Consider the following 27347-nt stretch of genomic DNA (forward strand, 5'->3'; position numbering starts at 1 on the left):
TCCCCCAGAGGGCCTCACACAGTGCCAGACACAGAGTGGACACTTGTAAGTGCCAATTAATTTACTGAAGGGACACTGCCGGCCTATCTTTCTCAGCCGTGATTCCTGGGTCTTGGCAGCTCCAAGGGTCTGTCCAGGCTGTATTATTGTTGGACACCAGGAGACAGGCAGGAAGCCTGAGAGAACAGAGGGCCCTTCCAGAAGTGGAGAGTGTACCAGTTCCTGGGAGGATTTGCATTTTTTAAAAAGGTTAAAACAACCCAGCTTACACTGGGAAAAATTGAAATTAAAAAAGAAAATAATAATAATAAAACTTAAACAAACATCCAGCGTTAAGACCTGTCCCAAACCTGAAAATGAGTGGGAGAATGAATATCCAAAGTAATGCAAGAGCTTACCATCGCCGTCGAACATCGGCTGGGTCTCCATCGTGGGTGTCGGCTTAGATCCGTCATCTGAATTGAGGGTTAAAAAGAATCGAAAGGAGACTACCATTATTGAGGTAAATACTATCTACTCTCCAGCACTGTTGAATGGTTGGGGTTTGTACAAGGCCCGGCCAAGTCCCAGTGAAGAGACCAAAGATAAAGAAACAAAAGAAGAAAAGGGCAAGAAGGAAAAGAGAACCACAGAGAGACAAAAGAGCAAAACAAATCCAGGTTTGTGTTCACCACCCCAAGGCATGGACGAGAGGAGCTAAAGCTTCATGGCTTTGGGGAACCGTTTCTCACAAATCTGAGGATACCAGTATGACTCTGCTGGCCCTTGTTCCCACAGGAAAACTGGGAGGCAGTATCTCTCCCTCAGCCCTGAGTTATGGCCAAGCATGTCAGGATAAGGTTGGCAATCCTTATGGCATCAAATTCTGGTGTCCCCAGCTCCTTTCCTGCCCTAAAGCTACCAGCTCAGTGGCCCTGATTAAAGAGTTCAAGGAAAACAAGAGACCTGTGTACTATTCCCTTCCAATCTCCTCTCTGTTTCTCCACTCTCACCTAAAAAGGATAAGAAGGCAGGAAGAACCACTCTCTCTCCAGCACACTGAATTGAAGAGAATCAGGAATCATGAGAATACTTCTAACTGTGAAAGAGCAAACACCCCAATTCCCAATAAGAGGGAGGGCAAGCAAAATGGGAGAGGACATGGGACTTTGCAGATATCACCCTACACTTGCTTTGAAATTTCTAACATAGATGATTGGAGCAGGGAGCTCCCAGTAACAAAGTCCTAATGCTTATCATTCTAATAGAGTTGGCAGTCCTCTCTGCACAGCAAGAACCTCTGCAGGTCAGGAGTTAGTGCAGACTTTGTTTATTTACCTTCCAGGACTCTGAGTTCTTTCATCAGGGCCCCGAAAACCTTAACTTAGAGCCATGTTTCTCAACCTTTTTTCCATTATCACTCATCTAAGGAGCATTTTTAGGTAATTTTTTCCGAATCATCTCCCTAATGAAATTTTAGTAATGCAAATAAACTGTATATGTATTTTTACTTCATATGTAAAATGAGTAAGTGTTTTTCATCCCCTAAGAAATAATTTTACCCTCTTAGAGAAGGCTGGGAGAGGGTATCTTTGTCCCTCTTAAGGATACATAGTTTAAGAGATTTCTCTCCATGTGGGGAGGGAAGGAGAGCACTGTTGTCTCAGGTGGTTTGATGGTTACACCATCCCTCTCTTCTCAAGGCCCCTTAGAGGTCTTTTAGGATGGAACACTATATTCTCTGAGCATTAACTATTTATGCAGAATGTACATTCTCAGATAGTCTCTGTGACGCCAGTCAGATCATCAATAATAACAACCCTCTACCATTTGGAGCTCTCAGTACCTTTGGCCGACTTTCCTGCATCTTATTGGGGGAAGGAGAGAGAATACAGAATCCTGATCTCTTTTTTCCATCAACATCTCACCCTTGGGAGCTTAAGATTCAAGAGCTCTGGAGACTCTAACCCTTGCTAGAGACTGAGGCCAGCAGCTGAGCTGACAGTCGTGTGACACTTAACCCTGCTATTATTCTCATATACTGACACCAAGACCCAACTCTTGTAGGGGCCAAAGTGATCCTGAATTATCTGACAATCATCCCAAGAAATGAGATGTAGCAGGAAGAAAAGAGTATCTATGCTGGATATGTTATTTGCCTCAAACTGGAGTCCAAAACAGGCATCTTTTGATGCCAAACTGTGTGAGTTTGATCTGGAAGTCATTGAGGGAGAATAAACACAGAACAGAGCCACACAATGTCATTTTTTTAATAGCATCACTTCCCCTGACTCTATTAACACCTCTTTCCATTGAATTCAATGAGCCACTGAATTGAGTCTTTTGGCAGCCTCAGTGCACATTTGGTTGTGCCTGCCGGATACAGAGTTCATAGTCTAAATAGTCCAGCACAGTGTGCTCAGCCCTTCCACACAGGGTGGCTTCATTTTAGGAGTCTTACAGGCTAACAAAGGGAAAGTGAAAAATCAAACATTCCAAGAGGGATGATAGTGAGAACTCAAGTGCATATGGCTTATGTAATATTTTAATACTCAATGTAGGTATTAAAATCCTCCCATATCACAAGAGCTGTATCTCTTCTCTGGAGCAAGATAACTGAAAACATTCTGTTTATTTCTCCCATCATCCAGATGAAAATCTTGGACTGCCCATCTGGCCCAGCCATCAGCAAAGAAGGTCTGCACTCAAGGAGGGCAAAGAAAGTTTTCTGGGGAAGCTTTGCCCTTTTGCAGGTCAAGGAGTTCCACAGATTTCCCAGATGCAGTCAGAGAAGCCCAAGAGGTGTAAAGCCACGTGCAGGGAAGGAATCTTTCCTGCAGGGTAGGGTCACTGAGGGTGAAGAGATACAGCTGGTCTGCCACAGGGAGGTCCTAAATGGAAATCTTTATGAAGTGAGAAAAGACAAGGTGCCCTGCTGCCAGGAACCACCTGTGAAATCCAGCATTCTCAAAGGCTGGGAAGCCAAGCCAAAGCGAACAGCACCCTCTAACCATCATCTCCGGGCACCTGGGCTCCTGGCTTCTGACCCAGCAAATAAGAGCACCTCTCCTACCAAACACAAGTCCAAGGCCTAGATCCAAGGTCTACATCAGTTCTGCTTCCAGGCAAGCCCTGGAGCAACACCAGGCCTCACACTGGGTCCTGGGGAGAGAGCAAAGTTTCTATGCGTGCTCCTGCCTCCCAGTCTCAAGGGGAGTCACACTACAATTCCCCCTTTATATTTAACAGTTTACATTGAATACATCTAACACTCTGGATAAGTTGAGCCCCTCCTTCTACTTCTCTGGATAGCAATATCCTCTTCTGAAACTGAAGGATACTTGCCCACAAAAGGGACACTTTTTTGTGTAGGTATAAAACACTTTAAAGGCCTACTAAAGGGTATCTATAATTCCATGAGTGCAAACCATCTTATTCAACTGCTTACTTTTAAAATTGGGTTTACAAAATTAAAATCCTATCAAAGTTTTTAAATTGAAAATAAGGTAAACTTTACAACTCAATAACAAGCAACCTTATTTAAATATGGACAATATATTTTAACAGACATTTCACCAAAGAAGAGATACAGATGGCTAATAAATGCATGAGAAGATACCCGACATCATTAATCATTAGGAAGGTACAAATTAAAACCACAACAAGATACTCCTAAACAGCCACTAGAATGGCTAAAATAAAAAGTTAGACAATACTAAGTGTTGGTAAGGATGTGGAGGAAATGGAACCTTTGTTCATTGCTGGTGAAAATGTACAACTGGGCATCCACTTTGGAAAGGAGTTTGACAGTCTCTTTAAAAAGCTAAACATAAACTTTTCAACCCCAAAATTCCACTCCTAAAACCCATCTGGGAGAATAAAAACATGTCCACACAAAGACATGTACAGAAATAGTCACTGCAGCATTATTCATTAAAGCTTCAAAATGAAGGCCGGGCGCGGTGGCTCAAGCCTGTAATCCCAGCACTTTGGGAGGCCAAGACGGGCGGATCACAAGGTCAGGAGATCGAGACCATCCTGGCTAACACGGTGAAACCCTGTCTCTACTAAAAAATACAAAAAACTAGTCGGGTGAGGTGGCGGGTGCCTGTAGTCCCAGCTACTCGGGAGGCTGAGGCAGGAGAATGGTGTGAACCTGGGAGGCGGAGCTTGCAGTGAGCTGAGATTCGGCCACTGCACTCCAGCCTGGGCGACAGAGCGAGACTCCGTCTCAAAAAAAAAAGCTTCAAAATGAAAACAATCCAAATGTCTGTTAACTGGTGAATAGATAAATTGTGATATAGCCATATGGTAGAATACTATTCAGCAATTAAAAAGGAACGAATAACTAATACATGTGACAATATACATGAAGAATCTCAAAGACATCATGCTAAGTGTAAAACTCCAGATGTAAATACCACATGATTCCATTTATATGAAATATCTAGTAAGGCTAAATCTATAGACACACAAAACAGATCTGGGGGTGCCTAGGGCTACAGGTAGGAGTAGAAAATACCTGTGAATGGGTTCAAGGTTGCTTTTGGCGGTGATGGAGATGTTCTCTGGTGACAGTTGTACAACACTATGAATTTATTAAACTCATTGGGTTGTACATTTACAATGAGTGAATTTTATGGTACGTAAACTGTACTTCAATAAAGCTGTTAAAACAAAAAGGGAGGTGTGCCCAAGTCATCACAAATAAATCATCAGGCAGCAGCAGCTAGATTGAGTGGTCCTTAATTTGGGGGAAGACTCTTCCATCTGTTTTAAAGAAAAATATATCTGAATCTGTATATGCATGTGATGATGTTTGGTGCATATTCTTCGTGATTCTTTTGGACCTCAGAGAGTATTTCTCTTTAATATTATAATAATCTTTCAGTTTTAGAAGAAGAGGATAAACACTGGAAAAAAAAAAAAAGCCAATTCAAAGATTATCCTTTTTCTTACAGGGAGGGAGAAAAAAGGCAAATTTGGAAACATGAAAACAAACAAATAAATAAGGCAAACTGAAAGAATTCTCACGGAGGATGTCAAGAGCAACAGTAATAATAGTATTACCACATTTTGCAACACTCAGTTCCTGGCAGGTAGCTTTCCTCATCTATTCTTACCACTAGCCAGGGCGGAGGGAGAAGCCAGGCAGATAAAAAGAGAATTGAGTAACAATGCAAGTAAGTGATTTGATCAAGGTCCCAGAGGCAGCAAGCAGCTTTGGAAACTGTCTGGTCCCAGAGCTCTGGCATTTGGCCTCCGGAGACTCCCCAACCCCCAGTCACGCCTTGTCCTTGCAGGTGCAGCCCTAGAAATTTGCAGCCCCCGCATGGGCTCTGTGAGCCTATACAGACAGTGGGTTTGTGTGACAGCACAATTCCTTGCCCTGCGAGAAGGCCTGGCCCACGCACAGACAGCTGGAAGTCACTTCGACCCCCGATGACACCGTTCAAAGCCTCCTCTGTTTGGCTTTTTGATTCCTGATTGACATTCGCTGGCGAGGAGAGATAAATGCCGGGCTGAGGACAATGTTGATCCACTCGGACTATTCTCAGGGAAAGACTTTTCAGAATAACAAACAAAACAAAACAAAAACCCAAAAACATTGGTGTGCTTAAGGGACTGAATAGAGCCCAAGAGGTCCAGGGACGCAGGACCAGGCCTTTCAAGGGGCTGGCAAGTCCATTGAGGAGTTAATTGTTTGGGTGTACAATGAGTTTATTCTGGCCACATACAAAGAGCTTTCTCTTCCAGGTCCTTCAAAAGCAAATGTCTCAAAGGGGCCAGAGGAGGAATCTGTATTAATGGCATCTCTTGGGGTCTCTGAGACTGAGAAGCCTTGGAGAATGAGGAAAAAAGAAACCACTTCCCCCATCCTGAGATGTGGAAGGTCTCTCAACAATCCCAAGTCCCCTTCAATTCTTGGGCTCTCCCCAAACCATGTCCATCACTGGTGACCCTCCCTCATATTCTTTTAGGCTGCCATTGTCCATCTTTGAAAAATACATGGAGATAAACTTCAGCTTGGTAGAAGTGCTGGAAGGTTCTTGCTTTGAAGGGACCACATTTATGCCAGAGCCACCATCCCTCTCCACATGTGACTCTGAGGCTCAGTGTGGAAGTGGAGACGACTCATTCTGGGCATCGTAAAGAGACAACCGTATCTGTTTGCAAAAGTCCCTCAAGAGCCTGCCCTGAATCAGACCCGGAGGAGGATGGAATGCTAGGCCACCTCAACATTTCCTGAGATGCATGCACCATGACCAGCGAGGCTCAGAAATGGATGGTGAACTTTCCTGATTCTGATCTGTAAGAGCAAAAGTGGTCGGGCATGTCAGGTTCTTTCCAAAGCAGGAGGTCAGTGTTTTATATTCCATGTCCTACCTGCATGTTCCCTCCCAAAAGAAGTGAAAACAAGCTGAAAGCTGCCTTTTTGCAGGCAGTTCCCACATCCTTGAGCTCTACAGTCCCCTGAATAAGAGCAAAAACAGAAGGCTGGGGAAAAGGCAAACCAGCGATGGAAGAGGAAGAGGAAGCACCGGCAGCAGAGGAGTCTGATCAGGGCTGGGTTCACACAGAAGACTCGGCTAATTTTTTTTAACTTTTTATTTTTAAATGATTATAGATTCACAAGAAGTTGCAAAGATAATACAGAGAGGTCCTGTTTTGGGCCCAGTTTTCCCCAATGGTAACAGCTTTACAGTTAACATGATGATACGGGTAAGCCCTTTAATTATCTACGTGGCATAATTAGTACAAAATCAAAATCAGGACACTGATATTTGTATAATCCATGGACCTCACTCAGATTCTACCAGTTTTAAATGTACTCATTTGTGTGTATTGTTCTCTGCAATTGTATCCATGTGTAGACTCGGGTAACCACCACCACCATCAGCCTAGAACTATTCCATCAGCACAAAGATCTCCTTTGTGCCACCTTTACTGTTACGCTTTCCCTCCTCCACCCCATTCCTCACACCTGGCAACCACTAATCTGCTCTCCATCTCTATAATGCTGCCATTTCTAGACTGTTATATAAATGGAATCATGCAATATATGACCTTTTGAAACCGGCTTTTTTCATGTGCATAATGCCCTTGAGATCCATTCAAGTTGTGGTTGCATATATCAACAATTCATTCCTTTTTATTGATGAGTATTTTTCCATGGTACAGATGGATAGGGGATCCCACCTTACTCACAGCAGTTACCTTCCAAGACCCCCAGTGGATGCCTTCAACTGTGGATAGTACCGAACCCTACACATTCTGTTTTTTCCCATACTTATGATAAAGGTTTATTTGTAAACTAGGCACAGTATAGATAAACAATAATAACATAATAAAACAGAACAATTATAACAACATACTTTCATAAGTTATATGAATACTGTCTCTCACTCAGGATATCTGATTGTATTGTACTCATCCTTCTTCATTTTGCAATCTATCCACTTGGTAACAGAGCCAGCCCCAAGTGACAGGGATGGTACACAGCATGGGTATGTTGGACAAAGTCATGATTCATACCCCAGGTGGGAGGGAGCAGGACAGTGAGAGATTGCATCACACTATTCAGAATAGCTCACAACTTGAAATTTACAAATTGTTTATTTCTGAAATTTTCCATTGAATATTTTCAGCCCATGATTGACCATGGGTAGGGCAGTACTACTGTGCCACAGTTTGTTTCACCCACTGAAGGACATTTGGGTTTGTTTTTTTTTTTCTACTTTCAGCTATTACAGATAAAGTTCCTTCTTGTTCGTGTATAGGTTTTCTTGTGTGGCCATACATTTTCATTTCTCTGGAATAAATGCTCAGGAGTGCAACTGCTGGATTATATGGTAAATGTATGTTTAGTTATTTTTCAGAAACTTCCAAAGTATTTTTGCAGTGTGGCTATACCATGTTACATTCTTGCCAGCGATGTATGAAAGGTCCAGTTTCTCGGCAGCCTCACTATCATTTGGTGTTGGCACTACTTTTTCTTTCAGCTCTCCTAATAGATATGTAGTGACATCCTGCCATGGACTTATTTTGCATTTCCTGTGGCTAATGATGCTGAGCCTCTTCTTGTGTGTGTATTTGCCCTCTGTTTGTCTGCCTTGGTGAAATGTCTATTTGTGCATTTGGCCAATTTTTACTTTTTCTTTTTGAGACAGGGTCTCACTCTGTCACCAAGGCTGGAGGGATGATCTCGCTCGCTGCAACCTCCACCTCCTGGGTTCAAGTGATTCTTCTGCCTCAGCCTCCTGAGTAGCTGGGATTACAGGTGCATTCCACCATGCCTGGCTAATTTTTTGTTTTGTTTGTTTGTTTGAGACGGAGTCTCGCTCTGTTGTCCAGGCTGGAGTGCAGTGGCGCGACCTTGGCTCACTGCAACCTCCACCCCCTGGGTTCAAGCGATTCTCCTGCCTTGGCCTCCTGAGTAGCTGGGATTACAGGCACGTGCCACCATGCCTGGCTAATTTTTGTGTGTTTTTTTGTTTTTTGTTTTTTTAGTAGAGATAGGGTTTCACCATGTTGAGTAGGCTGTTCTTAAACTCCTGGCCTCAAGTGACTCGTCCACCTTAGCCTCCCAAAGTGCTGGGATTACAGGTGTGAGCCACCATGCCAGGCCACCATTTTCTAATTAAACTGTTTTTTAACTGCTGAGCTTTAAGAGTTGTTTATATATTCTAGATATGAGTCCTATGTTAGATAAACGGTTTGTAAATATTTTTTCCCAGGCCGTAGTTTTTGTTGTTGTTGTTGTTCTTGTTAATTATCTAACAGCACTTTTTGCAGAGCAAATTTTAAAGTTCAATTTATATACACTATTTTATCATGCTTTTGGTGGTGAAGATTTTCTCTTGTTTTTTCTAAAAGTTTTAATAGCTTCACATTTTACATTTAAATTGGTGATCCATTTTGAATTAATTTTCGTATCAGGCCTGAGGTTTAGGTTGAGGCTTTGGGGCTGATTTGTTGATTTCGTTTATTTGGTGGATGTCCAACTGCTACAGCACCGTTTGTTTGTGGGTCTGTTTCCGGGTCCTCTATTCTGTTTCATTGATTTATGCATCTGTTCCTCCACAAATACCACACTATCTTTAGAACTCTAGCTTTATTCGTCTTAAAATCAGGTAAAATGATTCCTCCCACTTTATTTTTCTTTTTAAAAATTGTTTCAGCTATTCTAGTTCCATTGCCTTTCCGAAGAAACTTGAGAATAAACAACCCTTGAAACTCACATGTTTCTGTAAGCACAGGATCACTGCAATGGAACCTGAGAGCGAGACAGTTCCTCGGCCTTTACCACACGCACTCTGTGGCCCTCTGAGCTGGAGACCGGGGGTCAGAAGCAGGCCCAAGGCCTGTCCACCTGTGTGCCCATATCCCTGCCTCTCTGCAAGCTGCTGTGCCACACTGGAACTTAGGCAGGGAGCAGGGAAAAAATGAACATATTCTCATTGGCCTGACAAGCTCTGAGCCCTCTCACCTGGACTTCCGAGGCCCCACAAAGGCACTAGTCAGAGGGCTCAGGAACCTGGCAGAGGGCTTTGCTCAGCTCAGGCCACCCGCTCCAAGGGGCTTTCCTTAGAGGCTCTGGCTACAGGAGCTACCACACAGGGCTGTTTGGAGGGGCCACCTGCCTTCCCTCCCCTGCAGAGGTGGCAACTTCCCCGAGCTTAGAGAAGCCTGGTGCTCCCCGGGAGGATTTTCCTACACCTGAAAATGAATAACCTCCATCATAAAAGGCTAAGAACCATTAGAATGAGAGCTCCAGGAGGTGAGGCCTGGACTTGTACTGTTATACTCATCCGTGGGTCCTTAGTGATGATAACAAGCCTGACATTTAGTAAGTTCTCCATAAATATTTGCTGAGTAAGAGCACCAAGCATAAAATATCAATGGTTACTAATACCACCAGGGATTCAAATGAATCTATGTCTAAGAGGCTTTTTCCAGATCCCTAAATCTTATTTTCTCTCAATCCTTGGAGATGAGGATATGGCAGGAAATCAAACTCTCAGTCTAGTGCTGTTCATGCATAAACTTTTCTTCAGAGACCCTGGAATATGGGCCAAAATGGAGGGGGTTGAGTAGCTGGAGCCAAGCTGGCGGAGCAGTTAGCTGTGGGAAGGAAGGAGACATGGTACATGTGTGAGCACGCAAGCACACCCCTTCTGAAACTGACCTCTGCAAAGCTAGTATATGAACATTCCAGGCTTGGTAGAGGCAGCTCGGAGAACCAGAAAGCAAAAGAGCTGCTTCTCTCTGGCTTGGAGCTGCTCAGGTGCAGTTCTGTTTCAGTAGGCAAAGAATCAGAGTGAATCCTTCTCCAGGAAAAGCCATGTGAGCAGAAGCCAACAGCATGGAGGTCGTCAGCTGCCCATCTCCATCCAAACCCAGCCCAGCCCAGCCCATCTGATGGCAATGCTAAGAGATCAGCCACAGATTCAGCCTCCCACACCCCCGTGGGTGCTAGGGGAAGAGAAAAAAGAGGTAGCAGGGAAGAGATTTAAGTCACGTGAGCAGGAGTGATGTTTCACATGTGGAATGTCCCTCGACAGCCAGCCCAACATAGCTCTGCCAGGCTCAGGGCAACGAAGCTCCCCTCCTTCAGGTGTGCTAACACCTCATGAGGGCTGAGGCTGGGGGCCACCCAGTGCCCTGCGTCTGGGATGTTTGCCAGCCATTGTCCCTGTCCTAAGCCTGCCCCTCAGAGCTGCTCCATCCATTGCTTGAGTGACAAGTTCTCCAAGTTGGCAACAACCTGTAGACCCAGCTCCAAAAATAGAGACACAGACAGGGACCTTGGAGAAATAAATATGACTCACTCTTTACTTGGAGCATATACTATGGAACAGCCAGTGGGAGATTTTCTTTTTAAGCTCTGCAAATTAAAGGTGGGTTGGATTTTTGAAGTTCTGCCCCTCTCCAAGACTAGCTTGACAAATACAGAAGCCCATGCAGAAAAGTTTAGCAGAGTTTATTAGTATTTTTATTTTTCTCTTACTTTCCTTAAACAACTAACTCCCAGACTTCTTAGGGGAAAAATGCAAACTGCAGAAAATTCCTAGTGACCCTAAATTTTCACTTGCCATTTATCACAGCATCACCCCATGGCCTCTGATGTTCTGGGCACTCAGAAGACAAAAGCTCGCAGAGAACTGCCAGAAATCATTTCACAAGTGCTTTTCCATATCCTTTCATTTAATCACTCTTCATCACTACCCCCCTTCATCCCACCAGAGGCTAAGAACTTCCTTCCCTCCTTGCACTTCACAAGCAATGAAGAGCAGGGCCAGCCCCTGAACCTGTGTTCAGTTATCCTGGAAGCTCCCCAAATCACCTATGGTAATTAGCATTGAGACCCCAAAAAGAGTCCCATCAGAAAAATCCACAGGCCTTGGTACAGCCAGGTAAAGCTGCTGCAGGATAAGTTTTTGATCTCTGAAACCATTCTGCTTCCTATCTACTTTCCTTTGGATGACTCCAATGAAAACCAAAACTTTACCTCTATCTCTACTTCTTCAGCCTTCAACTGTTTTAACAGCACATTTTCAGAGCTAAAGGGGCTGTTTGGGGCCCTCTTCCTCTCTTCTGATATTCCTCTGTAGCATCCATAAAACACATGTGAATGCACGTGTGCACCGTCCCCCTCTCCCCCACACACACACACGCACACGTCTCTCTTTAAGGGCCAGGACCAAAGGATAGAAGGGGAGGGAGCAGCCAGGATGGGATTGCCCCAGATCAATGGATATTTGAAACTCAAACACATGGTCCAGGACCTACACTGCACGTGTTAATTACCACACATGTGCCCATAAAGGAGTCCGTTAAACACAAGGGGCCCAAAGAACAGAGTGAGGAAAGGACATTCCAAGGGATTAAGTAAATAGTCTGAAGTTTTGACCCTCCTCCCCTCCTGGAGCACGTGCATCTGGGTAAGATAACAGTGCCTCCCCTTCCTTCCCCCACTTCTTCCCTAGGGCCCCACACCTGTGGATCCAGGAGCCACAGCCACCCAGGCCTCCTGTCTAGGACCAAATGGCTGTGACCTGTTACAGCCCAGCCTCTCTCCCTCCTCCCTTCCTTCTGCTGTCTCTCTGGGCCTCCTCCCCCAGCCTCCTTCTGCTCTGCCTTTCTCCTCCTCTCCTTCAGAGAACTAATTCCTGGCTGGTGACCAGACTCTCCGTGGTCACACAATACATCTTTTCATTCCTTCCAGTCTGGGAGGGACAGCCGATCCCTCCCAGCCCGGTCAGTGGAGGATATTTAAAAAGGCAAGAAGCTACGGAAAGAGAAGGCTGGGTCCCGTCCTTGCCCTGCCATCCCCTACCACTCACACCTCCAGACCTCTGCCCTACCTCTTTTCTGGCCATACCCCTCACCCTGCACAAGGGTGCAGACCCAGCACCTCTTTGCAGCAGGCCTCAGGGAAATAGATGCCTCCTAGGAGAACCCGTGTGTGGGCACAAGTTCAGACAAGGGGCCTTTGTGTCTTCCCACCTGCTGCCTTCCAGAGCACATTCCATTCTTAAGTGGCAGCTGAAAGAGGAACCTTGGCTGGTCCACACAGGATATTACTAATGCCCTCTCGCACCCTGTCCCCATTCAAACCCCAGCTTCCTGGACAGGTGTGGCTTCAGGTGTGGTGTCCTACAGGTGGCCCGAACCTGCTCTTCACTGCACTGCCCACAGGAGACAAAGAGAAGAGGATCCAACACCTAATCGGATCCTTCAAAGTACAGGGAAAGAGAGGCCACTAAATTGAATTTAAGACTCCAGGGGAGAATGAGTCCTAGCATTCCCCACCAGGGCCTTGTCCTGACCTTTGCACCAAAGAGGAAGCCTCTGCAGAGCCACCTTGGAGGAAGGGACCCATCCAGGGCAAGGGAGTAAAGAGCTGGGAACTGAGAACAGCTTATCCCTCTGAGATAAAGGCTTCAGATTCTATCCCCCATTTCCTGCATCACCCCTGGAGGAATCAGGCTCCTCCACCCTCTTTTGGCTCTGGAAGCTGACCCTAGAGCTAAAAAGGAACAAAGGGTGCTCACTGCTCAACTGTAAAAGGGAACAAAGGGTGCTCACTGTTGACTGTAAACTGACATCCCCAGCCCCCACCCTCCCCGCCGCCTCTTCTAGCTGGACCAGTGAGAGCCTGGGATGACCATGGGTCTGTCTCTTATTGTTGTCCACAGGGTGCAAAGCCACATCCCCCTGGAAAGCACTTCTCTGTCCAGTTTAAGAACCAGAATCCCATGGCTGGAAGTTGTTTAGTGTGTGTGCACTTTATTCGGCATCATATACTCAGCTCCTTTAGGAGGAGGGGAATCTGGGTGGTCAGTTTGGCATGATTGCCAATTTTTCTTTCCTACCACCAGGACCTCACGCCCAGGAATAAAGGTGATGTTCCTGAAGATGCCCATTACAACAAGCAAAACTAAAAGCAGTGCATGCCTGTAGTCCCAGCGACCTGGGAGGCTGAGGTGGGGGGATTGCTTGAGCCCAGGAGTTCGAGGCAAGCCTAGGCAACATAGTGAGATCTTGTCTTTAAAATACAAAAATTAAAAATGCTATGCTAGAAACACACACACACACACACACACACACACATATGCAATAGAAAACCTGAAGGCATCTTCCTTTTCCAATCCCAGTAAACACACACTACTCACAGCATTGGTGATTTCAGGCCTTTGTAGATTCTCTCCCCACTTCCCCACCTAGGAGGGAACCACCGACACTTACGGCAGTCTCCTCATGCCCTGGGAAGGACCTGAAGAAGCACTTCTCCCCTTTTCCAACCACTTTCTCATTTCTCCCCAGGGGCCCATTGGTCCCTGTTTTCTGGTGGGTGGTGGTATCACCTGTTCCACTTCCACATCTTCTCGGAGTACCTGCGTTTGGGGGCAGCAGGTTCTCCAGATCCTTATCTCCTGCATTCAGAGTGGGTGACTTCTCCTCTGCTTCCTATCCCATGGCATAAGCACTGGAGGCAGGGCCCAGGGCTTTACCTTGGTCTCCCTGCAATTGTGTGTGCACAGGACAAGCCTGTGAACTTTACAATGACCCTCAGCAAGTCCAGGGCTCCACGTGGGCCCTGATGAGCATGTAGTTTCCAAGGCCTAGATGCAGGTGGGAAGGCTCAAACTCGGCCTGAGATGGGAGTCCTGGAGAGGCGGCAAACAAGATGAAATGCACACCTGCTTTCCATTCAACTACCAGCTCTGCATGTATGCTGTCCTGGAGGTCACTGGCAGTGAATCTTAAGCCTCCAACTGTCTTCCATCCTAAAAACTATGATCAGCATATTCCAGGGACCTATTGCTCATATTGGCTGGTCCAATAAACAGCCCTCAGACAGATGCCAGCTACGTAACTTGTGGGGCCCAGTGTAAAGTAAAAATGCAGGGCCTCTCGTTCAAAAAGCAGGGAAAAGTGCCATTCAAGGCACTAAAATACAAAGCTTTGTCCTTTATTCCATAGTCTCTCTCTCTTACCTTGTCATGGTGTTATTTTAATTTGCTACTTAGTATTGTCCTAGATAAAGAAAAATTAAAATTTTAAGCATGCTGTGGAAGACACATAGTACACCTCACAAAAGCTTTGTGCTAATGGGGTGACAAGGTTCAGCAGACACTCATATGATGTGTCTCTCCTCCACTCACTTGCATCTTCACTGTCCCATGGAACTCAAAGACAGAATTATTCAGAATTTCAGGATAACAACTGCACAGGTCGCACACCCGCAAAGCCAGCCTCACCCTAGTGAAAAGAATCTGGATGTGCTGGGACAATTACGAAGGAGGATCAGTGAAGAGGGAAAAATGCCCAAATGTGCTTACACAACAAGAGAGTCAAGGGCAGACTTGGGCACCCTACCTTCCTCATCCTCTCTGGTTTAATGCTGGCTACATTGGTAGTTGATTGACTGAGCTCCCCATGGAACCAAGACTCCCAGGGCTCACATTCTCAACGTCCTTCTCAACTTTGGGCTCTATACTCACTCACCTCCCTCGGGAATTCTGGGAGCTTGGTGTCCATCACTGTATGAGCCTTACTTACCTTAGGTGCTTCAGAGAGGAAACATGGAATAAGAATGGAGAAGATGTTCTGCAGGACACATTAGGCTTCCACCCCAGGCTCCTTCTATCTCATCTAAGAAATCCTGCTTGGACCATCTTTGGAAGCAAACATTAGATAAAGCATAAAACTCCACTCACCTTTCCTTCCTGAGTTACCCTGGCTCAAGGGCTTGTCGGTGACTGAACCTTGGGTGAGAAGGGAAACAAAAACATAGCCACTCAGAATGCATTGCGGTTGGTTTCTTTCAAAGAGTTGGCAAAACCTGATATTATGAGTATATGGTCATGTATATATGTATTGTATACACATCTAAGGATATTATACACAATGTCAGTACATATACACATGTTGAGTGGGGTTTGTTTAACATCAATGTCACTGATAACCCAGCACTGTTGAGATGAACTATGATTTCTAGGTTCCCTGGAAACAGTCTTGACCACATTTTTACAAAAGTCCACACTCTTATAACTCTCCTGTTGAACATTCCAATATCTGCCCCTCACGTTTACACCCCCATCTCCCCAGCTTCTCACCAGTTCCATGTTCGGAGCCATATTCAGTCAGCAAGGCCAACTGAAAAGAAACTCCCTTTTACTGCAAAGGCAATGATTGACATCCCTTGCTGGTTAGGACAGGAAATCAGCGATTTTCCATCTGCATTAAGTAGAAAATTGTTGGCCCAATTGTACTGAATGGACCAAAACAGTCTAAGGCATGGAAACAATTTTCTAGACACAGCCTGTTCCTCTAGGAGCGGGTAGCAGGTATGTTTGCCCAAGCATTTGCCCTGCATATACTAGGGTGCTCTGTGCACCCCCTCCTCCAGTCCTGACCCTGTGGCACCTGTCTTCTGCTGAGGTCCAGCCTTACACAGGCAGGGCGCAACCGGTGCACCCGCAGAAGGGCATCTGTGGAGTCCCACCAAAGGAAAAGAATCTCTATTTCCCTAATCCATGTCATACTCCTTCTCCATGTACCAGTTTTGTGAGAACTCAAACATATTATCCTGCATGGCTTGTTTCTAGTCGTTTGTTTGCTTTAAATGAAACTTTCCAGGTCATTTGAAAGGAGGGCTAATTCCTGTACCTCCCTACCCCAACCCCAATTAAGGTTTCTAGTTTCCATGTAAACCACAAATAAAGTAAACTTCCCTTTTCGACCTGTAAATTTGGGTTTCCTGATGTAGATTCTAATAGCCCTTTCCACTTTCTTTTTCCTTCATGTAACAGAGCAAGTAGAAAAAGCTATGATAGCAAGACTGTCAGCCTTTAGAATTTCCCATAGGTTTCAGCATAATGTTTTATACTTTGTTTGCACTTAAAATGAAAAATAAGAAAATCAGTAAAACCCTATGGACACAGATATGAAGAAATATGAATCAGCTGATGGATGGGACAGGCTTTTTTGAGAGAGCTGAGCCACACAGTGAATTAAGGGAGTGACTCAGAGTCTTTTACCATCTCAACAGAGGTGGACACTATGGGGCTTGTAAAAATCCCTAATCCACAATCCCATGAAATGGACCTAAAAGCACAATTTCTCTGCTTATTAAGTTGGGAATAGAAAGGACTTAATTTTTGCTGTGGACTAACCCAATGGATCACTATAAAGCAATAGCTTGCTAACTTGTTTAACCATCAGAATCACCTGAGAGACTTCATAAAAACAAGGACCTCAGGTCTCCCTCCAGGCCTTCTGGATCAGAATGTACAAGGGGAAGCCTCAATATCTGGGTTCTCTTTAATTTCCCAGATACTGCTGGTGATCAGTCAGATTTAAGGGCCACTATTACGGAGATATTCCATTTCTCTACATTACATTCTTCAGGGGTGGTGAGTATATGACACAGAAGCCACCATTCTCCTCTCCTGCTCCCATGACAGGTTATCACTAATTGATAACCACAGCCTTTGATGCTGAGCTCCCAGGTGGTCTCAAAATCCACCTCAATAAAGCACTTCAAGAGCCACTAGCAATCAGAATCAGCACACAAGCTAGTAACTTACACGCCACCACAGCTCTATGAGGTTACAGCCAGTGCTTAGAAGGACAGCATTGAATCAGAAATCTAAACTCAAAATCTGTAAATACACACACATGGCATACACTGCCATACCTTATCATTTGCTGACTTCTGAGCAAGCATGTTAGAGTAGAATCCTCCCTGACATAGAAAAAGATTCATCACCACCACCAACCTTCTAAAGGTTCTCCCACAAGCTGCAGGAGACCAACCAACGGGTCTCTCTCCAACCCTTTTCATTCTTCCCGCCCCTCCCTACGGTACCTGAACATACAGGAGTTTTATTCTGCACAGAAGAGCCACTGATGGGCTTCCCATCCGGAGTGACACACCAGCAGTACCCAGTGTAAGTATGGCACTGCACCTGTTCAGGGAAGTGAAAATGGAAGAAAACCATAAGTCTCTGTCACAATATGAAGACTCATCTCCAACCCCTTTCAAAGCATCACCCATATGGTGAAAGAGCACCTTCCACCTCTCATCCCCACATCTGTCTCCAGAGTGTCTCTCGTGGGTGGTCCAGTCAGTGAACAGCACTGGGTACATGTTTGCTGTGGGACACCCATGCAAACCACAGCAATTCACCCACTTCTTTCTTACTCCTCTTCACACTTAATACCTGCATCATACTGTGTTTTTCCTGAGATGATTCTCACCAATACCTGTACATTTGTTTTCTCTAGCACTGGCATACGCTCCTATCCAATTATAAAAAATTCTAACCCACCCTATTTTTGAGACTCAGTTTCACTCTGTCACTCAGGCTGGAGTGCAGTGGCATGATCTCGGCTCACTGCAACCTCTGCCTCCTGGGTTCAAGCGATTCTCCTGCCTCAGCCTCCCAAGTAGCTGGATTACAAGCGTGTACCACCATACCTGGCTAATTTTTGTATTTTTAGTAGAAACGGGTTTTGTCATGTTAGCCAGGGTAGTCTTGAACTCCTCACCTCAAGTGATTTACATGCCTCGGCCTCCCCAAGTGCTGGGATTACAGGCGTGAGCCACCGCACCCAGTCAAAAATTCTAACCCTTGAACTAATTTGGCAAGTAAAAGTTGGAATGTCACCATTGCAGATTGATATGACATTTCTTTAACAAGCAGAGACCAGTGGTAAGCTTTTCGTCTTTGTCTAGCTTTTCCCAGCATCCATTCACAGATCAGCTTGCCTATTGATCCTGTGGCTCTCTTGAGATGAGGGCACACATGATGAGGTTAAGGCAAGGGGGTAAAACCTGCAGGTTTATTTCTAGATGCCCCGCTGCACCACTGTGTGATCTTCCTTAAGCCTCCAAGCCTCCTTTTTGCCTGCTTGGGAATAGCAAAAAGGAATAAGGCTTTTTGCATCCTTCAGGGTAGCTCTTCTTTCTCTTCCAGTAGCTGTCGCCCTACCCACTACCTCCTGCCCCACCCCACTATCCTGCTTTCAATCTGCAGTTCCTAAACACACAATGAGGCATACTTCCCTGCTTAGAATCCTTCAGTGATTCCTGTCGGGATCTAGGATAGAGATGAAACTCATTGGCATGCACTCAAGGTCCTCTGTGATCTGCCTCCATCTATTCCCGCAGCCTCATTTCATGCCCATGTCCTGGCACACACCCTCCACGCTGGTCACAGAACCCTCTGATGCTCCTAAACATGTTCTAGTTTCTCCTAATTCTGAGTCTTTGTTTGCTCCAACCGTTCCATTTGTCTGGAATGCCCTTCCCCAACCCATCTCCCACCTACTCCTAATCCCTCATATTCCCCTCCTCCTTTGTGATACACCTCCTCAAAGCAGTCCCAGCCTCCCCTGCCTCCTTCCTCTGATCCTCCCACATACCCTGGGGCCCCCCAAATCAGAGCTCTTATCACTGTGAGCTCTAGCTGTTGATTTATCCAGTCCATTCCCCCCTCTCAAGATTGTGACCTCAGGGACTGCATGCTAGTTATTTCTACATTCCCAGAATCTAACATAATGCCTGACATTCATTGTAGGTGATTGATGGGTTGAATAAAGGCATCCATTATCATATTTCCTCAATTCTTGGTCTCCATCAATTATAAAAATGCAATGTCAATTTAAACAGCCCCACTACATTAAATGTAGATCTCAATTATAAGATGTGTGCCAATTGCAAAGATATTAAAGTGTGAAGAAAATGTGCCTCTTGAAATCAAGGACATATTGGAATCAAGGCTAGACAGTAATAGCATACAAATTGAGTGGTAAGGGATGGAAGGGAGCAGTGAGAGGAGAGATCTGACAGCCTGGGTGAAATCCAAAAGTTATCACAAAGGCAGAAAAGCTATAGAAAGGCTTCTGCTCTTGTGTGGGCACCAAACACTGTCATTTCCCCCAAGACGAGTTGTTTCACCATGGACCTATCAACAAAAATCAAGGATAAGACAAGATGGGGGACCCTTGTTCCTACCACAAAGGTGCATGTTGTATAAATGAGGCATTTCCCGCAGCTCCTGCATCTGAGACGCTGCTCAGGTCTTCTGATCAATGCCTTTACCCCAGTACCATGCCCCACACCCACTTCTTTTCATGGCCATGGTTGCTACCCCAGATGTTCATCCAAGAGCAATATCTTCGGGTCAGGTCAACGCTACTTTCTGAGGAGCCTTAATGGTGGAATGGAAACAAATCCAGACAGACCTGAATTTGAATCCTGGTCCAGCCAGTTATGAACTGGACACATCACTCAGCTCTTTGAGCCCCATCTATAAAATGGGAATAACAATGTCAAACCTGAAGTTAAGGAAATCCATTGTTTGGCACCCAGTGAAGGCTGGATATGGAGTGGCAGTGGTAAGGATTGTTCTCAGCTGTGCCAGAAATGCCTGGCAAGCCGGCCTTTTCAAAGGCCAGATCTCCTCTAATAACCTCCACAGACTTGGGTGGGAAATGCTGCTGGAAATGTGGAGTTGATCCCTTCAGACTCCATCCATCCTACAGGGGATATTTCCTAGAGACAGTTCCTCGCCAGTGGCAGCAATTTAATGGAGCCTGGCAGGCTGCTTTCTCCTCCTTGGCCAATAATCACCTCTGGGGAAACCTGTCCCAGGAGTTGAATGGCTACGCTGACTCACTCCCAGGCACCTTGACTCCCATGGCCAAGGCAGGCCTCTGTCTCCATGAGGACTGTGCCCTCAAGTCCATCGCCCAAGGCTGTGTCTCTGGCCGGATGCTGTGCTGCGGGAGCCGGGCACTGCAGTCAAGTAGACAGCAGAGAACGGGCTGGTTCGAAAGCCGCCTCCTCTCAAGCATGCACAGAGTCCCAGCCAAGGCTACTGGGGACAGAAGCAAATTCATGAGTAAGAGGCTAAGCCCAAAGCTTTGTTTCTGGGGATATAATCTGACCTCTGGGCTCAGAAGGTCCCAAGGGCCACATTCTCACTGAGTGTGCCCATTGTATCCCAGTGGGCACATGAACACTGTCTCCCAGCCCCCAGCTGGCCCAGAGGCCCAAACGCAGCTCCTTTCTCCCCAGAGCGCTCAGCATTTTTCTCAGTCCAGGCTCCAAAGAAGAGAGCCCAGATCACAAAATCCCAGTCTGGGAGCTCCTTCCAAGTCCTATAAAACTGAAATCGAGTAAGGAATTGTTGCCACGTGCTTGTGAGGGCTGGGGTATACAATAATGGGCACGCCTGCCCCAGGTGTGCCACAGGGGTGGGGACAGCCATGGGCAAAAGGCGGCACAGAAGACCTGAGCAAGGTCTCAGATCCAGGAGCTGAGGGAAGTGGCTGAGCACAAGCTCTTAACTGAAGGAGCCCCGAGTGAATCAGCCCATGATTCCACAATGAGAGGTTGTTTCTAAGTTGTCTAGGGAGTTTTCAAGGTGACTTCTTGCAGAAAAAGAAGTTACATGGAGACAGTCTGCAGCCAGCCTTCCAGCACTTCCCAGCTCTGCCACTTAACTCCTTCTGCAGCCTTGAAAAGCTTTTTAATCACACTAAGCCTTGGCCTGTCTATCTTTTTAAAAAGGGAAGATAATCATGACAATAATACCTATCTTAGTTGTTAACAGAATTAAATTTGATAATGTAAATAAAGCACTCAGCTCACAGGGTAAGTGCCCAGTTAACTTTCAGCTATTTATTTTTATTATCATTGTGTTATATTTTAGCAAACTATCTGTACACTCAAAAATGCCAGAGCCAGATTATCTGATGAGGACAAAAGAACATCCTATTCTGAGCAGCCTGAGGGGAAGGGGCAGTCTAAAGTCAGCAAAACGTTTGAAAAGGTTTGGGTGGAAGAAGAAGATGTTTGTTTTCACATAGAAATAGTTCTATTGCCAGCAGAGGAGAGAAACGTTCCTTGCAGAAAAGCAATCAGGATGTAAATTCTTTGAATTGATGGCTTCTATATAAATGATCAAGATGTAAACTCTGCCTGGCTTAGCTTCCTCCCTTGCAGATTTATCCTTTTAAATTAATAAGTAATACCCTTCCTTTTTCCCTAAGAGCCTCAAGTTGGTCAACTTTCAGACTTAATCTCTGAGAAAAGCCCAGGCCAAGAGGATCCATGAGGCAATTGGCCATTTCAAATATCTCCCTGTGCAGTTCGCAAAACTCAGGGTTGTTCTTGCCCAAAAAGTACAGATACAAACAGTGAAATCTGCTCCTGTCCCACTCCGAAGCATCTTAGGAAAGCTGAAGTGTCAACAGATGGCTCTTCCTTAAAGGACAAAATGTGTTTACTCATCAACCTAAGTGAGGTTACCGTCTGCTTATATTGTAACTGTACCTTAGAATGTAACTGGGGGGGTGGGGCCGGGTGCGGTGGCTCATGCCTATAATCCCAGCACTTTGGGAGGCCGAGGCAGGCAGATCACTGGAGGTCAGTAGTTCGAGACCAGCCTGGCCAACGTGGTGAAACCCCATCTCTACTAAAAATACAAAAACTAGCAGGCGTGGTGGCAGATGCCTGTAATCCCAGCTACTCGGGAGGCTGAGGCAGGTTTGAAACCAGGAGGTGGAGCTTCCAGTGAGCCGAGATCACACCACTGCACTCTAGCCTGGGTGACAAAGTGAGATTCCATCTCAATAAAAAGATGTAACTAGGGGTCCCAAAGGTCCTTTAAGGCAGTGTGTTCCTAGGTAAGTAAGTTTCATCTCTTGACTCACACACTTTAATATTTTTGGCAAGAAGCCCTTTACATAAACAGCCTAGTGGTATATTTCAGGCCAACCTCCATCCAAATAAAGACAGGCCTGAATTATTTTAATCCTGCTAATCTTCAACATTAGCCCAAAATCTGAACACCTGGAAGGATGCGGAAGGCTAGCACTCCCAACAAGACAGGTAAGCAACTGAGGAGCAGAGAAACGTCAGCTCCTGGGGGTAAAGCAAGTCAGGGAGCAAAGGGGAAGAAAGCACAGACAGAAATGGGGCCGACAGATGAACAACGCGTATAGACAACTATCACCTGCAGGTGCCGTGTCCAACGCAAAAAATACCACCTTCCACTTTCGTGATGGCTTCTCAGTCACCATCGAAGGTCTATGCCTTATCTCACTTGGGCCTCAAATCCACCCTTTGTGCAAATCTTTTATAGGAGAGGTACAGAGAGCAGAAGTTATTTGTTCAAAGGTCACAGCTAGTTAATAACAGCACAGGACATTGGAATCCCACTGTCCAAGCAATCATAAAATTTCAGAACTGATGGACTAGAAAAACCCTTAGAGGTCACCAATCTAACCCAAACACTTCACAAATGAGGAAAGTGAGGCCCAGAGACAGAGTAGTAGTTGGCTCCCAGTACCTTGTCCCAGCAGATGGAAAGCTCTCAGACCTTGAGGAAGGAGGAAGAGACAGGAAGTGGCCACAAGCACTGATGTCTGAGGAAACTGACTGAGTATCTTTGGGCCTTGTAATTTTCTGGAAAATAGAACTATTTGGGGTCATGTAAATATGCCCACCAGGGAGGCAGCTGGAAGAGAGTCTTTTGCTCCCATTTCAATGAGAGGCCTTTTCTGGAGTAGCACTGGGGCCTCCACCTGCTGTGGGCTGCCCTGCTTCCCCTGGGATGTTCTCTGGGGCTTTCTATGGCAGGTGTCAGGCCTCACCTCCCAGAGTTGCTTCTTTGTTGCTTGTTCTTTCACTCTCCTACCAATCACCCCTGCTTTTCTAGGAAACCAGAGAGGAAACCAGTCTCTCTGTAGGTGCCCACTTTCTTCTCTTTTCTCCAGAAATGTGAGGCTGCTGTTCTCTCCACTTTGATACACTGATGAATGAATGCAGCTTGTGTTCTGTGAGGTGTGAATAGACATAATGAGGGATAAAAGTATCCTCTGGCCAAATAACTTTCGAAACATTGGGTTAAACAAACTTAAAAGATTTCTTTACTGCAGAACTTCTTCTAGTTTTACATCAATTAATGATTTATCCCTAAGAGAAAGATACCATTTGCAGCAATTCCTAAACTTATTAAACTAGGGGACTGATATAGTTTGGATGCATGTCCCCAAATCTCATGATGAAATGTAATCCCCAATGTTGGAACTGGGGTTTGGGGGGAGGTGACTGGATCATAGGGCTGGGTTTCTCATGAATGTTTAGCACCACCCCCTTGGTTTTCATGATAGTGAGTGAGTTCTTGTGAGATCTGGTCGTTTAAAAGTGTGTGGCACCTCCCCTCCCTCTCTCCTGCTCCTGCTCTGGCCATGTGATTTGCCTGCTTCCCCTTCCCCTTATGCCATGATTGTAAGTTTCCTAAGGCCTTTCCAGAAGCAGAGCAGATGACAGCATCACGCTTCCTGTACAGCCTGCAGAACCATGAGCCAATTAAACCTCTTTTCCTTATAAATTACCCAGTCTCTGGTATTTCTTTGCAAGAATGGACAAATGCAGGGACTCTCCCCTAACTTTTACACAAGGAGCATTGGACAGAACTAGTGTTCGCTGAAACATGCTCGAGGTCGGGGGAAAAAGCAGTATAATGAACTACAAGGTCTTGCTGTATTTTTTCACTTTGCCCCATCCTACTTTTCTGCAGTCTAGGTATCAGGCTCTCAGTTCGCTATGCTTGAAATAATTTCCTTCTGGTGACAACCCCTCCTCTCTTTTTGTAATGCTGTAATGCTTTGTCAAGCCATGTATTTGCTAAGGAATCCATCCTGAATTGCCTTGGAACTTCAAGGACAACTGGGATCCCATGGAAGGCACAGTGCCTTCTCACCCTGTGGCTTCATTTCTCCCCATCTATCTCTTTTTGCTTCTTTCACAAAATAGAAATCATGAACCATATGGGACAGGCTTGATTCAGCATGCCTGGAAGCAACTACAAAACATGTCATGAAAGGACCGCTGTCATGTATATGAACATTTCCTAGTGGGAAAAGATTCAACTACAAGTAAAAGGAATGTGAGTATTTTTCTAACTCTCTTTTGGCAGTGAGAGTATGAGACTGTTTTTTCTTTTTAATCTGCCCATTACTCCAAATCGGTTAGCAGGGTTTTTGGATTAAGCTAATCCACAGTGAAATTTAAACATCTTGCTGTTGGTCCTACTGATGGCTTCATGTCAGAGCAGTATTTTCAGCTGCTCTGTTTTCCTTTTGGCTGCATTCCCTACAGGATGTCTGAGCAGTTGTGGTTTTCCATGGGTGCCATGGGCTCTGGGGGAAAGAAGAAAGGGATGGTGTAATTCTTTTGGTCTGTCTAGCATGAGCTGTCCTTTCCTCAGTTTGGAACATGTTATCGCACAAATCTTCTCCTCATCTTTAGTCAGGTTTGACTGAGAAGCAACAGGAATAGAAGGGAAAACATGGTTTTGGAGACAAAAAGACCTGAGTGTAAATACCATCTCCACTGCTAGCTGTGTGACTTCAGCAAAGTCACTTAACTTCTCTCAGCCTATTTATGAAATAGGGTTCATGGTACCACCTTGAAGATTATTAAGAAGACAAAATGAGACATATAAAGCATCTAAAACAGTGTAGATATAGGATATGCACTCAGCACATGCTGATTTTATCCTTTTCCCCTGCCCTTTTGCAGATGATCTAGGCCAGGGGTGTCTAATCTTTTGGCTTCCCTGGGCCACAATGGAAGAAGAACTGTCTTGGGCTGCATATAAAATACACTAACACTAACAATAGCTGATGAGCTTTAAAAAAATCTCATAATGTTTTAAGAAGGTTTGTGAATTTGTGTTGGGCCTCATTCAAAGCCATCCTGGGCTGCATGTGGCCTGTGGGCCATGAGATGGACAAGCTTAGTCTAGGCCATAGCCTGAAAGCACTTCTATTCTTGTTGGCTGTAGACATTGTCTCCCACTCTATGCCAAGTCTAGGGAGGATTGCCTATTGGGGAATGAATAATTTTTCCTTTAAGAATATTTACCTCATCTGCCAGAATTTAAGAGGAGATGCAGGAAAGGAAGCTAATCCTTCAATTTCAAATCCTTCTAAATATGGGAGTCTTTGTCAACTGTATTTTTTATGAGTTGATGGCGTGACATGGCTGCCAACATGGCATGAGTTAGGAGTGGTGTGTTTAGAACAAGAGACGGCCTTATTCTTCCCCAGCCTGCTCACGACCACATCTGAAATCTTGTGTCCAGTGTAAGGAAGGATGCTATAAGGAAGGCCCTATAAGAAGGGCCTTGGCAAATTAGACTCAGAAGAAGGAGGCCAAGAGGAAAGATATATAAATCCCTATGATATGGGAATGAGTGCTAGAACTAAGGATTTCTGCCAAAGGAAATAAATTGTTGGCTGAAAGAGAAGATTTCACAAGGATATAATGGTGTCCATCTTCAATCCATCTTTCTGTGGATTCTGTAATTCCCATAGCTAGAACTGAAGTCATCTGTTGGAAGTTATAGGAAGACAGCTCTCAAGTCAAGGTAAAGAGGACTTTCCAACAAAATTGTCCCAAAATGTATTATGGATTTTGTCATTGTGGGAATAAGCTTCCTGTCTCTGAGAGCAATCGAGCAGAAAGTGGAAGACTACTTGGGGAGAGACTGTAAGTGGAACCTGAGCCCGGGATTGGAGTAGGGTAGGGAGAGGAAGGAGAAGATAAACCAGATGTCTCTGAAGTTCCCTTTAGTCCAGAAGGTCCGTAATTCTACAACCCTTCTGTAAGATGAACTTTTGCTCCTGAAGAGTAGGGTGGAGATTTATAAACTAGTACCTAATTGTCAGTGTTAAGACCACCATTCCAATTATATGGTGAAGAATATTTTTTGTATTTTCCAAAAAGTTTGAACAGCATCCCCCACAATGGACATATAAAGATATTTGGAACACCCGAGTGTTAGGGGTCCGGGGACCCAAGGAACTTCACTGTCTTCACTCCTGTTCCTCTGTGTGGTGCCTAGAATGATCCAGGTTTTGTAAACAGCAAATATGATACCTCTTGTTCCCTTAATTTTATTTCTATCTATTTTTATATTTAAAAAAATACCTAATAAGAAAGTCCCTCATAAATAGGAGCTTTTATTCCGATGAGAACTGTGAGAAAGTTGACTGGTGGGGAGCACAAAGGTGGCCTGCAGGAGTTGAGCCTCTCCTTGTGTCTCCTGTCTGACTTCACTTTTAATAAAACTTTCCTGTCTTCACACCTCCCACCTGAGTTCCTATTATTCTTCCCTATTTTGACATGGAAAAAAATTTTCATCCCTTGAATTTTGCAGAAGAGTTTAGTTGACTGACCTGCCGGGTCACCTCCCAGCATGTTACGTGCACTCAGTGCAGTGGCAAAAGCCCGAAATGTGTGTCTTAATGGCTCTGCCTGAAAGTTTCCTGAGTAAATGTCTGTTGTGGGCCTACTGTGTACCCAGCCACCTGATTGGACATTAGCTCTTGTCTCATAAAATCCTAAAAAGTGGCATTTTCCTCCTCAGAGATCAATTGAGCCCCCTTCCCAATGTAGGAACACTCCCTCCCACCCCCATGGCGCGGCTGATGGATGTCCACTTGGTCTCTGCTTGCCCACTTTCCGGGATGGGAAGTTAAGTCCTCTTTGAGTCAGACCTTCTGTCTGTGAGCTACTCTACTTGTCAAAAGTTCTTCCCTATTTTGAGTCAGAATCCTACTTTTACATACTGTACTTGGTGATCCCGGGTCAGCGTTGTGGGACCACACATAAAAGACTATTATCATTCACAGACAAAGGTTTGGATCTGGCTCTCAGGTATCCCTTTGGTCATCTTTTTACTATTATTATTATTATTATTATTATTATTATTATTATTATTAAGATGGAGTCTTGCTCTGTCACTCAGGCTGGAGGGCACTGGCACGATCAT

The 27347-nt window shown here is 45.2% G+C and overlaps 1 protein-coding gene across 4 annotated transcripts in view; it reads right to left on the reverse strand.

The window, feature by feature from the left end:
• The window catches only part of SMOC1 (SPARC related modular calcium binding 1), a 150451-nt gene that overhangs the window by 39445 nt on the left and 83659 nt on the right, over nucleotides 1–27347 (reverse strand). For 3 of the 4 annotated variants that reach the window (XM_011949660.1, XM_011949659.1, XM_011949658.1), the window contains exons 4-6: nucleotides 17360–17459; nucleotides 15207–15254; nucleotides 399–455 (exon numbers count right to left, since the gene is read on the reverse strand). In XM_011949660.1, the coding sequence (XP_011805050.1) occupies nucleotides 399–455; nucleotides 15207–15254; nucleotides 17360–17459 (205 nt within the window). Of the gene's footprint in view, nucleotides 1–398; nucleotides 489–15206; nucleotides 15255–17359; nucleotides 17460–27347 lie in introns of all 4 variants that reach the window. The other variant, XM_011949657.1, reaches the window with a different exon arrangement.

This window comes from Colobus angolensis, unplaced genomic scaffold, assembly GCF_000951035.1.
Source record: "Colobus angolensis palliatus isolate OR3802 unplaced genomic scaffold, Cang.pa_1.0 Scaffold3, whole genome shotgun sequence".
In the NCBI taxonomy this organism is placed as follows: domain Eukaryota; kingdom Metazoa; phylum Chordata; class Mammalia; order Primates; family Cercopithecidae; genus Colobus; species Colobus angolensis.